This window comes from Euprymna scolopes, chromosome 7 (genome assembly GCF_053919585.1).
Source record: "Euprymna scolopes isolate OS-2025 chromosome 7, ASM5391958v1, whole genome shotgun sequence".
In the NCBI taxonomy this organism is placed as follows: Eukaryota; Metazoa; Mollusca; class Cephalopoda; order Sepiida; family Sepiolidae; genus Euprymna; species Euprymna scolopes.
Window position 1 is genome coordinate 170,748,380 of NC_136488.1, and position 15,279 is coordinate 170,763,658.

Sequence of the window (15,279 nt, forward strand, 5' to 3'; positions counted from 1 at the left end):
TGGCCAATATCTAACATTTGTAAAGCAATGGATGGCGTACTTGTTACGTTAAAGACTTGGAGAAATCCTACAGAAAAGAAAGGTCTGAGATTAAATGTTGCCAAAACCAAAGCGATGATCAATGATTGTAGTTTGGGAAAGTTCCCCAAAAAGAAGAAAGTTGCCCTGCGCAGTTTCTGGGAAGGGAGTCAATTAAAATTCAATCTTCTGTGGCACCTGTAAGCATTGTGTGCACACCAGAAGTGCAGCGGATTTGCATGTAGGTTGAGACGATAAGCAATTTGCAAGAAATATAAGACATTAGAGAGGAATAAGAACTCACATATGTAAAAATATACGAGGGACGTTCCAAAAGTAATGCCTCCTATTTTTTATTCCGTCCGAATAGATCAGACAAGATTGCAAATTGTATTGTTATGATGACTAAACTTATGCATTCATGACCTGAATGATTCATCTCTCTGTTGCAGATATTGACAGTGTGGTGGTTTTCGCTTTCCATTTGTGTCTTAGAAGCATTGTTTAGGAAGTTTCATATGCGTTTGGAAGAAATGTTGATTATTTTGTGCAAAGAATGAAAAATCTACTTTTTAAGTTAAAGATTTAGATGAATAATATGGAAAAGAAAGAGTAGAGTGGTTGCTAATAGTGTTGTTATTCTTCTTTAATAGTGTTGTTGCATTTTAACATTAAGACCCAACATGGTGTGGTGTGTCTGAGACTTTTGTTGAAAAAATTCAGGTAACTTGATTATGTAATAGAGCTGACATCTATTCAGTGTAGCCGCCTTCAGCCTCAATCACCACCTCAATACTCAATAAATGATAATCAGGCTGGCTTTGGTGCTGTAAAGAATTCATGTTGGTGATGTTCTCGACGTATGACTAAACAGAGTAGTCCAACGGTTCCAGATCGGGGAGGAGGGGGCTAGTGAGAGAAAGGTACAAAGTGGGAACACTCCTTCTGAAGACAAGCCTGGGCCTCTTTGTTCAGCATATCCAGGTACGCTTTGGTGTTGACTTTTAAGCCGATTTCGAAGATGTGAGGTGGCATGATGTGGCCCTCACTTGAACCCACACTAAAGACAGATGTAAACAGACGAGTCAGATGCCACTGCGCTGAGGAAGATAATGGCAACCCACCCCATGTATTCTGCTAAGTTCAAAATCATGTGATGTCTTCAGAGGAATCGGACCAACAATGGACTGAAGCTTATGGAGAACACTAACCATGATTTCATCTGCGGCATGGAAAATGTCACATCACAAAAAGAAGAACTTTTTACCCAGTATTTCGCTTGATTAAAACAGCATTTTGAAAAGCAGAGTTATCTACACTTGGATTGACCAGTCGACAAATGGACAATTACTCGGTCGTTTCTTGTCAGTTGTATTTTCATAATAAATATTGTCGATCTACGTTTTCATCCAAAGTATTTCTTCCTAGTTATGCATTAGCAGATCATGAAATAAAGTTTTATTTTGTAAAAATATTTTATTTCAAAGTTTATTTCAATTGTTCTGATGAAAACTTAAATTTTTTTTTTTTTTTTTTTTAATCAGCTAATTTTCCTGAATATCCCGAATATGAAATTATCCCCGGCAAAAAGAAAGAAGAAAAGTAACTTGTTAACGATGGAACAATATAAACAGAATTTATTGCATAGAGCTATGATCACATCGACACTCCAGTTCCTGTAAGATCAGCAGAGTTAAGCAACTTGGAGCCTAGCCAATACAAAATGGGTAAACATTTGGGAAGATCAGGTGTTGTATGTAACCAAAATGTCTTCAAATTACAAAAAAAAATTTTTTAATCCTGATCACATTTACGGTTTCAAGATAAAATGACCCAACGATGGTTGATATGCCATAAAATGTAACAACAATAACAAAATACATTTTAAACTGAAGACATTCATAAAATGGTAGAAAATATTTAAGACATTTTTTTTTTCATAATTTTTTTTTTCTCAAGTTACTGTAAATAATATAAAATTTTCACGTAAAATGTGTTAATAAAAATTCTTTTTATCACGTTCATGCCTTTACGTTCTGATTTAGAAACTTCCTCTATCCGACCGATCGAAAAATAACTCCTTTAATTATTAAGTGCTCGGAATTTATTCTTACCAGAAATGCATATAAGAAAGATATATGATCTCAGATTAATAGAAATCCACTGTTAAGAAGCATGAAACAAAATACATTTGCCACCAGCTTCTTAAGCCATCTGGGATCCGCATCAACTGATTTCACAAAATTTTCTTTTTACGAGTAAATCACCACATATCAATGCTAAAATGAAGATTGTCATTTGAATGATGATGAATATTATGAAAGGATTGAAAAAGCAGCAAAACTTATCCTGCTTTACAGAAGAGTAGGCTGGTTAAAAGTGCTTACCCAATGCAAAGGCATACACCTCTCTCTCCTTTCTCCCATGTGCCTTAATGATCTGCTCACTCTCTTTTATGTTGTACTTCAAAAAAAAAAAAAAAATACCTTTCCCATCATGCACTGCAAGTGCATAAATGAGTCAGCAATTTTGTTTCTTCTTTCACATGGAACAACACAGGTAAGCTCTTCATTTTGTTTGCAGCTACACAACATTATACATTTGAATGCCTATTGGAGAGAACTTGAATGCCTACTAGACACTATCCTCTCTCTACAGGAGTTTGTCAGAACAACCTGGCGTGAGGATATTTTTCCCTAGAATTAAACCCTGACTAAATAACATAGTATTCGCTGCCTAAATAAGATCTCCTCACTATAGCTAGGTCCTGGATATGACCTAAAACTATATCCGATGGTGAGGCCCTACCTTGCGGGCCTTGGGGAGTATGGAGCCACCCTTTATTTGCCATTGCTCCCAGGTCCACTCTGACCCGGAGTGGTAGTACCTGTTAGGGTCCCAACTATGGGTTAAATAGAATCTGACTTTAAAAAAAAATATATACTCCATTAAAAATCGTTCCTCAAAATAACTAGATTCGGCATTAAATAACCTAAAAAAGGTTGATATGTCGTAAAAAAAAAACAACCAACCACTATAGCTAACTTACATTAGCTTTTATGAGTAATGGTGCACCTTCTCCAAGTGATGTTACCTCGAGTAATAGCACAAAGCTGGATACTCCACCAGACTAGATAAATTCTTGTCCTGGAATCCAGTAAAACCAAGAGACCAAAACAAAAGATATACTACAACGTATGAAAATTGTTAATTGGGGAGAAGGCGATTATGTTCTCAATTTCTTTACTCAGTGTTTACGAGATAAAAATGTTTAATGGAACATTTGAATACCTATGTATCTCATATAGAGTTCAAGTGTTAACCGAAGTAGTGGGCCCCTTGATTTCTGAGAACTTCGATTGAAGTAAAATTAAAACAGTATTTACCCCAGAAAACACTGTCCTCATATTCCATGAGTGATGTTTTGACAAAAGGGGAAAGAATCGCAGTTGAATTAAAAAAAAAAATTGGCAGCCATGAGCAAGTAGATACATTATTTTTTACCAAAGAAACTATTCCAAAGTAATGTAATTAAAATCTCTTCAAATTACAAAAAAAAAAAAAAAAAAAATCATAATCGTATATATGATGGCCCAGCAACCTGCCCCTGCTTAGAACATGAATGGTAATTCTATTGTTGGATCTGCAGGACAGCAACCATATAACGGGTTTGTATAATTCGATCATTTTACTGTGAGAAATTTCTGTTCATATCTTGTTAAAAGTATTTTAGAAATGAAAGAAATTTTGTTTGCAATTTCTGTATTTATCGATCTTGTTGCAGTACACTTGAAAGCAGCAAATTTTTATTTGTATGTTTTAGAATTGTCGATGAAAAGGCAGAAAAGCTAAATATGTTTAAAGGAACAACACTGGTGTTACCAGACCGAGCTGTCTGAAGATATTGGCTTCCTGAAACGAAATGCACCTAACATTAATGCTTTTTGTTTTTCTTCTTCGTTTTGCAAACCTTAATTTTGTTCTGCAAAAAGCAAATACAACCCACTGTTTCGCCCCCTTTTCCTTCTTCTTATTTCCTCTTTCTATTTGTATCTCCCCCACTTCATTCAACGGGTCATGGTCATCCAATTTTGCAAAAGTTTGAAGGGTTAATGAGTCTTGCATCATGTTTAAGAGTTCCTTTTATGACGACACACGCTTTTTTCTTTTTACTTCTTCCTCTGATCCTGATATCTCTAAATCAATTTATTTTTGTGACATCATGCTTGTGCCATGGCTTGGTCATTTGCAAAGATGTCAATGGCTTTGTTATAAAATCTTCAAACAAAATCATTTTAAATTTCTCTAATATTAGATAAAATCTCTATCTCTACTTATAAATAAAAGGCACTTTGTGTGTGCATGTGAATTAGTTCCCTATGAACTCTGAAACGGCTTGGCAAATTTTTTTTTTTTTTTTTAAATTTAATACAAATGTATTTTATATATCTGGGAGTGTTCTTAGATAAGTTTTGTATCAGTACGTCCCTTGATACTTATAAAAAGTTGATAAAAAAATCCGATTAAAGAAAGAACTGTCTGATTTTGACCAAAGTTAACACCCAACTAACATCATAAGTGCATTTTCGAAGTTTTATCACCACACAAGCAGAAGAGCCTGGCATATAAAATCAACAGTAAGTTCTTTGATATGACAGGGGCGTATTTGAAATGAATGTTTCTGTTTAGAACAAAATTTCACAACGATACGTGAGTTTTCCATTTTAAATTTGAATTCAGGCCATTGTCACCGCAAAACCAGTAACGTCATGCACATAAAAATCAACAGGATGTTTTTTTATGTGACGGTCGTGTTCGAAGTGAATATTTTTGTTTTGAGCACAATTGAACCATGATACTTGATTTATGTATTTGAAACTTTAATCCAAGCCATCATACAAAAAAGATTTCATAAGATCAACCGTAGTGCAATATAGACTAAAATGTATTGGTTAACTCACTGCAGGTAGACATGTGAAGCTTCTTCCCGATGCACCATGGGGGATCCCCAACTAGAGCAGGCAACTAATTGATTTGATTGAAAAATGGGCAATCTCAGCGATTTCGATGACAAAAAATTATTGGGAGTGTGAAACATTTATTGATCCCAATTCAATTCAACATTAGGGTCTCCCTACGAGTAATGTAAACTCCTATAAATTTGTTTTGTTTTTTTTGTGCATTCATATTAAAAATCCTTTTTTCTATTTATTTAGATATTTATTTGCTTCCCCACTGAGGAAATTAGGCACAGGGCCGTTTTTTAATGTGGAGTGTGAAGGGAGGGGGACCGGCTCCCCCGAGGGGGAACTGGATATTAACAATTGGTATGAAGGGTTTCTCCTACATTGACCAATAACTGATTACTACAAGAGCAATGGTCTTATATGTGGGGTTGCCCCCACATATGGTATTTGATTGCAGCATCTGCCAGACCAGATACTACACTTTGATAACAGAAAAAACATCTTGGCTTAAAGGCCAAGAAGAAAAAAAAAAAGAACCTTTTTTCTGTTTATTTAAAAGAAAAATACATCTTTGTTATATTTGGGTCGTGGAATTGCATTTACTAGCAAAAGACCCAGCTAATTTGCATATTCTTTTAAACATTCATTTTAATTAATTCCTTATTAGTTTTTTCATGCGATGATCATATTTAGTTAACAATTACGTGTAATTATATTAATGCAGATATTCTACATGATTTATACTTGCATAATATTTGCGTAAAAAGTTTATAGCAAACAAAAACTTCTTTCTATATATATTTATGTATGCATATATATATTGATTTTAAAAATTTTGCCTACCGAACTCAGTTTCTGGTCCACAGACATGAAATTTAATATATTGGGTATTCAAAACCATGCACAAATTATATTTGGGGAAAATCAGTACGAAAGTGTAAAAATTAAAGAAATGGAATTTGCCAGGTGAAGATCGAACGACGGCATTACAATTATGCATACGTAACATAATAGCTATTTGTTCATGTTTTAATTTTTAGCCTTGCAGCAAACATGTTTTCATAGCTCAGGCATTAATGTCAAAGGAAAAAGTAAATTGTAAGCTAAACATTTTGGTTTCGATTCTCGGTGGTGGCACACAAGTCATTTTTTTTTTTTTTAAATCATTACTGTATATTGGGTTCCAATATAATAATAAATACGAAATCTGTTATAATCAAAACATCATATTTAAGTGTATTTTACAACCGGGCGACCTGCAACCTCTCTCCCACAGAAGAGACGTTGCAAGCCTATCCTTGTTTTATCGTTATTTCCATGGCAGGTGCTCGTCTGAACTCCAATCTCTGGTCCCCCCTCGCCAATCTTTCACAAAAAACACCCGTCTAGCTGAATCCACTATGAAAAATTTCCCCCACTCTATATCTGTGCCTAAATCAAAACGCGGATTCCATGAACAAAGCTTCTTTCTTAGAACTGCACGCATGTGGAACTCTGTTCCGTCTGCCTGCTTCCCTCCGGACTACAACTTGGATGTCTTCAAGTCCAATGTTAAATTCCTAATCAACCGCCCCCTTAAGTAAACACTTCATCAAATCTCCACACTAACGTAATGTACTTGCAATAACCCGTATCCCTGAGTGGCTTCCGGGCCTTGATAAGTGGTGATCACTGTGTAAAAAAAAAAAAAAAAAAAAAAAAAAAAATAGAAAAATCAAATTATAAATGAATCGTACAGAATATAAATTTATTGTTAAAAAATAAATATGCAAATGAAAGTACATCGTATTTAATTCGATAAAAATGTAGTTCAGATAAATGAAAAAAAAACATTTAGATATATTCTTGCAGGGCTTCTTTATTAGAGCGAAATATGGAAAATCAAAATATTAAATTTCAAGTACATTCAAGATATATTGTCGTGTCACAGTAATGAACATATCCAAAAGTTACAGAAAATATTAAGGTAGAAAATTAGTAATGAAAAAAATTTTCACTTCAAAACATTTTGTCTTCAAAAACTGAGTTTTGCTAAAAAAAACAAAAAAATGCAACAGTGGAGTTTAAATTGTAACAAGGGAGGTAATTATTTTCTGGGCTAAATTGTCTTCAAAAACTGTTTTTCATTAATTATTTTATGCCTTATCATTTTTCTTAATTTTTGGATATTTTCATTACTGTGACAGCAGTTAAGTAGACACCATTCATTTTACTTGAAATTCAGTCTTTCAATTTTTGAATTTCGTTATTATAATGAAGAAGCACCATTCTTACTTCAAGCAAAAACTGAAACAACATTGTTATGTACAATGTTGTATACAGGTTTAAACGTTTTTGTTTGATTAATTTCTAGTTTTTGGAGGGTTTTTTAAGCAATGATTACTTTTTTCTTAATAGCTTTGAACAAATAAGACCAACACAAATACTGAATGAAAGAAAAAATACTTTTAATTCGATTAAACAATTTTTTTGTATGATTAGAATGAACTCGAGGCAAAAAAAAGGGGGGGGGCATCAAAATTTACATTAAGAACGCAAAAAAAAAATAAAGCAAGTTAAAAAAAAAAATGTCAACCTGTGAGTAAACATTGGAATTCATTCTTGAGAAACATTTCAGTTGAAAAAATTTGTCCAATTTTTTTTTTTTTTTTTTTTAATAAAAATGTTTGTTTTTTTGTTTTCTTTGGTAAGGAATGAAGAGTTTTTGTTTTCTGGATCTAAAAAAAAAAAAAAAAAAAAAAAAAAAATTGCCTTTTCATCTTTCGAACAAATTCATCAGAAACTCAAACCAATCACACTTTGTAAAATTATCTGCAAAACACGTCAACAAAGCTCCACACAATATACAAATGAATTAACAAATTATTCAACTGGGGATGAGTTAGAATATTTGGTGCAATGCCAGAAACTCAACCTAATAAAAAAAAAAAAAAAAAATCTGACGTACATACCTGTCTTGGAATGAAGATGTCATATTCCAAAAATCATGAAAATTGATCAAGTAGTTTTATTTTTAACTAAGAAAATCAAATTTTATTAGCAAGCAAAAAAAGACTACTTCACGTTGCCATCTTGAAAAAAAACAAGGGCAGATAACTCAATTGAAACTTATCCTGATGAGTCCTGTACACTCATTAACCCCTTTCCATGAGTGGCCTTCAGGCTTTGATAAGTGGTGACCCCTTTGTAAAAAAAAAAAAAAATTGTTTAAAAACGATTTTCTTTATTATTTTTCTAAATTTATTTTTACGTTTTTATTTAGGTTGAATTATTTTCTTGGACTAAATTTAACCCGAGCTCTTCAGAGCTCGGGTTAAAATTTGTTTTGTTTTTTTAGTGCTGCATTTATAATTGTTGATGAACAATGATGATTCTCCAAGAAAATTTAGTGACTTTTGAACGTAGCTGATTGATCGTAGCATAACAGTGCATATGAGCGCGTATAAAACTAGCAGCAGCCGAAGGATGGATGGCAAGCGATTGTATTAGCAGCAGGAGCAGCGTTTGAACGCGTATGCAAATTAAGAAGTGTGCTTGGGTTTGCATCTGAAGAAAAAGCCAAAGGACACCACGTGGGGAGAAATAAAGTCAGCGCTAAAGAAGATGGACGTGTAAAGCGAAGGCAAAAATGAGCCGGCTGTGGCTGTGCAGGCGAAAGAAAGAAACGCAAGCCAGGTTAGATGGACATGTGGCAGTGAGAAACTTTTAAGTCGTGTCAAGATGGGAGAGTAATGGTAATAAATGTTTTGGGTTTGTATTACTGTACACATAGATTCGAAAAAGTTGTCAAAAAACAAATATAGAACAAATAAATGTTATCAAAGGCAAGATAAGTTACTTTTCTACCTAACTGGATATAATTCACGTGTTTTTATTCAGTGTAACATGTTTATTCAGCTCGAAAAACATGCAATGTTTACCGATGTATTGGAAAATTCAAAATGGCAGCCGACTGTCTCTCGGAGAGGGTACGTTTGGGAAAAGGTATTATAAATAATAAACTAGACAAAATACTGTTAGAAATTCGCTCAATATATGTTACCGTGACATAAGTTGATATGTATTCGGTTGTTTTCTAACAGTATTTTGTCTAGTTTATTATTTATAATACCTTTTCCCAAACGTACCCTCTCCGAGAGACAGTCGGCTGCCATTTTGAATTTTCCAATACATCGGTAAACATTGCATGTTTTTCGAGCTGAATAAACATGTTACACTGAATAAAAACATGTGAATTATATCCAGTTAGGTAGAAAAGTAACTTATCTTGCCTTTGATAACATTTATTTGTTCTATATTTGTTTTTTGACAATTTTTTCGAATCTATGTGTACAGTAATACAAACCCAATGTTTTTGTTAAAAAAAAAAAAAAAAAAAAATGCCAACCCGAATTTTTATTTTTTCACATATTTTTATGAATTATTAAAAAAAAACGAAACAACTTCGTTACAGTAGAAGTCAACTCAACAATTTCTACAAATGTTATTTGGATAAGAAACAGCCAAAACAAACAGGTGCTTGTACAGAACTCTTCCTAAATTTATAAAGAAAAATCTATATGATATACATACTCGTGATGGAAAGAGTGGCCTCGAGGCCTTGATAAGTGGCGACCCCCCCCCCATGTAAAAAAAAAAAAATCGTATTCCAAAAATCATATAAATTGATCAATTACGTTTCTACAGGACCCATGCCACAGGATGGAGCAGTTGTAAGTTATACTCTTCTGGAAGTAGAAGGTTCAAACCTTAGTGCGGGCAACACTCAAAATAGAATTGTGAAATATTTAGGACTTCTACACCTCCACCCTCCCTCATAGATTAGCATTTGGTTCAAGATTCTGTGCAGATTCCAAAGTTTGACAAAAATATGCTTGCACCGGAAATATTGTGCAAATAATACCTCAGATGAAAAACGATTGATTAATTTTTTTTATAAAGAAATTTATTTTTAAGCAAATTAATGGGAATTCATTGGTATTACAACAAAAATTTCACAAGCTTGAATTATCTCCCCTGTTTTGTTTTTTAAAGACTTTTCAAAATGGTGTCACAAGATAGCCACTACTCGGTTACCCATAAAATTGGATTTTTTTATTTCAAATATAAAATATTTGGAATGTGATATTTTATTTCCATTATGGGTACATACATGATACAGATTGTTCTTTTTGGTTTTTTTTATGAGGGTAATTTCGGACAAGCACCAACAAATATTTTTCGATCAAAGTCTTAGAAATTATCAAAATCAGCGAAATTCTTTGGAAAACAAAAACAAATTTGATTTTCAACTGAAAATAAATCGACCATAGTTGAGGATGATTCGAAGGCCACCTTTACATTAAACTGAGATGTTATTTTTGCCTTGATTGCTCCACTTATGCTTGATCTTCATCTGATAATACTGAGGGTTTTAGCAAGGAGACATCAAATATCATTTTTTAAGTCTGCGGTATCACTTTAACAAGGAACCTTGTCTCCTCGACGATGACTGAACACAAACCTTTATGACAAATAGGTTGGGGTTCAATCCTTGGTAGAGTCATGTGTGTGTATATATATATATATATATATATATATATAGTAAGATTTTTTTTTTAATAATAACATCGAAATGCTGTTATTTTTATTTTTTCCGCTACCTTCGCATTTTTTTTTTTTAAAGAGCTGTAAGCTCTTTTTGTTATTCATATGTATGCATAATATATATATATATATATATATACATACATACACACGAATGAGTCGGCCCTTATTTTTTATGGGATACTTATTTATTTTGATATATTAAATATTATTACATGCATAACACGTATATCCATGGCATACATGTTTCTAGCTTTCAGCCATCATTTAATAATAATGTATGTGTGTGTGTAATATATATATATATATATATACACACACTAGCAAAAGTACTCGTCGTTGACTGGGCTCAAAAACAGCCTACAGAAAATGGATTTATGAAAGTATGATAGGTTATGAAAAGGAAGGGTTGTAAATTTGGGTTGAATTTGCGGGTATCAAAACCAAAGCAAAATATGATGAAAGTAAAAATAAAATAGATAAACCCCATAATTTATTATACCATACCTGTTCACACTGAAACACTTATCACAATATTCTGTGAATCTATATTAAAAAACCTTGTTAAACTTAAACATATTTCCATTCTATGGAGATCAGGTGCGAACGAACACCCCATAATTTTATTATACCATATTTCTTCAAACTGAAACATAATTATCAAAGTATACTTACGCAGATAGATATGAAAAGTCTTTATTAAAGTTTGTGCCTATTTCCAATCTATGGAGGCCAGGCGCAAACGTAGACCCCACAATTTTTTATACCATCCCTATTTAAGTTAAAACATACTTATCAAAGTATTATTATGTACATCTATATCAAAAACACTTGTAAACATTTTTTTTAAATTTTTTTTATTTCCATACTTTGTGGACCAGGCGCACAATTTTAATGAATCATTATGCTATATCAAACATACCCATTCCTGTGTCTCGATACATCTTCTATCATTATATGTGATCAGTTTTCTATAATAGTCAACCATATAGGAGCCTATTCGTGACCAGACACACACACAGACGTTCAGCTTTATATATAGATATACACACACACATACAACTAAATGAAACTAACAAAGAATATATTTTTAACTGAGCAAACTTAAGATAAAGCTCAACACTGTTAAGAGGAGCAATTAAATATATAAAATAAAAGTTACATCTAACTTTATTATATCATCAGATCAAAAACGAAAGAGTATATATAAAGTCTGTTGCCCGGGCCACTGGGAAAATGGTAGGATCCTTCTACCGCTCCAGAAGATATCTCACTACTGATGCAATTCTCTATCTTTATAAAAGCGAAGTACATCCAAAGATGGAGTACTGCTGCCACATCTGGGCTGGAGCTTCAAAAAACAGCATATCCTTCCTTGACAAAGTACAAAATAGACTTCGTGGCTTGGTGGGGGATGCTCTCTTCTCTTCCCTGCAACCTCTCTCCCACAGAAGAGACGTTGCGAGCCTGTCTTTGTTTTATCGTTATTTCCATGGCAAGTGCTCGTCTGAGCTCCAATCTCTGGTCCCCCCCACGCCAATCCTTCATGATAAACACCTGTCTAGCTAAAACCACTGTCAGTAATTTCCCCCACTCTTTATCTGTGCCTAAATCAAAACGTAAATTCCATGAACATAGCTTTTTTCTGAGAACTGCACGCCTGTGGAATTCTCTTCCGTTTGCCTGTTTCCCACCTGACTACAACTTGGACATCTTCAAGTCCAACATAAACAAATTCCTGATTAATCGCCCCCTTAAGACACTTTATCAAATCTCCAATACCAACTATTACTACGATATTATCCCATTGATTATTGTACACACAATAACTCTTATCCCCGAGTGGCTTATGGGCCTTGATAAGTGGTGATCCCCATGTAAAAAAAAAAAAAAAAAAAAAAAAAAAAAAAAGTAACGCAATGTTTTTTTTCTCTTATTCTTTCCTTATTGATCGGATGATAAAGTCAGAACTTTTATTCCTCATCTTTTATTTATAAAATTCCAGGTTAAGAATATTCAAATATGAAAACAAATGAATTTAACAAGGTTTATAAAATAGTATTCAATAATAAAGAGCAAGGTGTACCCATTATTTATATTCAAATGAACATTAAAATAATGTTGCTACCCAATTGGTTATAACAATAATCAACCGACTCGTCAGGCAACAGAAAAAAAATGTTTTTATCTTTTTTTCAAAACCGTCATAATATCAACATTTTGTAAGGGTTCTTTACAACCTAGTATCATAGACACACACATTTTTATATAAATTCCTATTCCTGTTTGTTTTTGTTTGTTTGTTCACAAGTTGATTAATACATACAAAAATCCATTAGTTTATCTTATTATTCATTCCTATATGTAAACTATGATTATTGTAAAATATAAGATTAAAGAGGTGACGTCATTTGCATATTACATTAAGGAAAATCGACTTTATTAAATAGCAGTGTATTAGTTATTGTTTATAGTGAGAGAATTATTTTAAGAGTTCTATTTAAGTTTATTATTTAAATTTTATTTATATTGATAACATATTTAATTTTATTTATTTTTACCGACATCGATTTTTATGAATCAGTTTGAGTTATTTCCCTTGGGTACGAACGTTGTTCTTGTTTTCTTTTTCAGCGGATATTAAAAATAAAAACTTTTCAGCATTATTTTGGAATTAGTTTAAATAAGATAATTTCCATGTTTTCGCAATTAATGTTGTGGTTCAGTGAATTTTTATTTTAAAATAAATAAACAATTCGATTCAACTACAACTCTTTATTTAGATAAAAAAAACAAAAAAAACTTTCATTTACGTTTTTTTCTTCGTTTTTTTGACATCGTAACTAATTTTTTTTTCTTTTAATAACGCAATAAGTCATAAGTCATCATTTTTATAACATAAACATTCAGTTAACACAAATTCTACTTCGGTATTTGTGAAACTGAATTATTTACAATTTGTTTTCGCAGCAACAAACCGTAAAGACAAATCTTTCTAGACTGGGGTAGCATAAAAGAAATTTGCTTAAACTGGAATATAGTCATCATAAGATGGTGCTCAATATCCGAAGAATAGCTTCTCTATGTATCCCTTCCACCAAAATATCTGGTGGAGATTTAGTTACATACTTCTTTTTTTTTCGGGGAGGGGGGGGGGATTACATTTGTGTTTTCATCCGTTCTTTTATTTTTTAAATTTTTGTTGGGGTAACGATAGAGTTGCCATATAATAATGAAAAGCTGCTCAATATTCTTAGTATAGCAAGTGTGACCAAACCAAACTTCATGTCGGTCCTGGCAACACTGGTTATCCATGCTACTATATATATATATATATATAGTCTTTGAAGTTTTTAACCTCTAAAACTATACAAAAAAAATATTTTTTATCATTTGTTAGAAAACCATCTAGTCAGTAAGTCATTTAATCACCTGCAATCACTGCATCAACTCGCTCTCGAATTTACTATAATACCAATAATTTATTTTTCAAGGGATCATTTACTATGACACACTGTTTCGGGGATTTAAAAACAAAATAGTATATTACATCATGGCTCCCCAGCAGTGTGGATCAAACACCACCACCCTTAATCTTAGGAAGAAGACATGTTACAAACATTTGATTCAATTTCCTATTCTTAATTGCATATATATATATATATATATATATATATATATTAGTGTAACCATGTACATCTCTCTTATATCCAGGTTAGACTGTACATTAAACACAGGCTCTAATTTGGGACCAGAGAAAATCTCTTATATCCCCCCCGGGGGGAGAGAGAGAGAGAATATTTGGGTCTCTTATATCCGGGTCACACTGTATATAATGCTGGGCTGTAACAGACCCTAAAAGTAAATAAATAAAACCTCCCAAATGAGAAATGTATCGGAATGTCTGAAAGAAGGAATTTTCTTTTTTTGTTTTTACGTATATATAAATGAAAATTAAAATTTCTATGCAGCAAATTAAAAATATGATGAACCAAAACAATTGTCGTTTTTATGAGTATAGAAAATAAATGGAACTATATTTTTTGGATGAACATAAAAATAAATGTTTGTTTCGGAATAATTTATATATATATATATATATATATATATATATATGGGCTCTCTCTACCGTGCTAGAAAACTACTAACACCCGAAAGTATCCTGTACCTCTATAAGGCCACCATTCACCCATGTATGGAGTATTGCTGTCACATTTGGGCTGGTGCATCTGCTACTAGTCTCTCGCTCCTAGACAAGGTTCAAAAGAGAGTCGCAAACCTGATAGGCCCTGAACTGGCATCTAAGCTTCAGCCTCTGTCCCATCGACGAGATGTTGCATCCCTCTGCCTTTTCTACAAGTATTTTAGTGGTGAATGCTCTGACGAACTGCAATCACTTGTGCCCCCACGACGTGAGAACCCTCGACAAACCCGACAGGCTGCTAAATCACACCCCCACACTGTAGAGATCCCTAGATGTAAAAGATCTTTTTACTCCAATAGTTTCTTCCCCAGAACCGCTAGACTCTGGAATTCCATTCCAGGTCCCTGCTTCCCCCAACAGTACTGACGTGCAGAAGTTCAAGTGTAACGTGAACCGACACCTTGCTGCCCAAATCCCTACATAGTACCCCAGTAGTTGTTGCCCCTGATAGTAGCCCCCTACACCAAAGTGGCAATTTGCCTTGTTTGGAGTGAAAAAAAAAAA

General features: G+C 33.1%; 1 protein-coding gene across 1 annotated transcript in view; it reads left to right on the forward strand.

Annotated features, from left to right (window-relative positions):
* The window catches only part of LOC145280138 (NADH dehydrogenase [ubiquinone] 1 alpha subcomplex assembly factor 2-like), a 28,816-nt gene extending 26,778 nt beyond the window's left edge, over nucleotides 1–2,038 (forward strand). Inside the window, exon 6 of the mRNA XM_080131903.1 lies at nucleotides 1,563–2,038. Within this exon, the coding sequence (XP_079988029.1) occupies nucleotides 1,563–1,624 (62 nt within the window). The 3' untranslated portion in view covers nucleotides 1,625–2,038. The remainder of the gene's footprint in view (nucleotides 1–1,562) is intronic.
* Nucleotides 2,039–15,279: the final 13,241 nt, after the last annotated feature.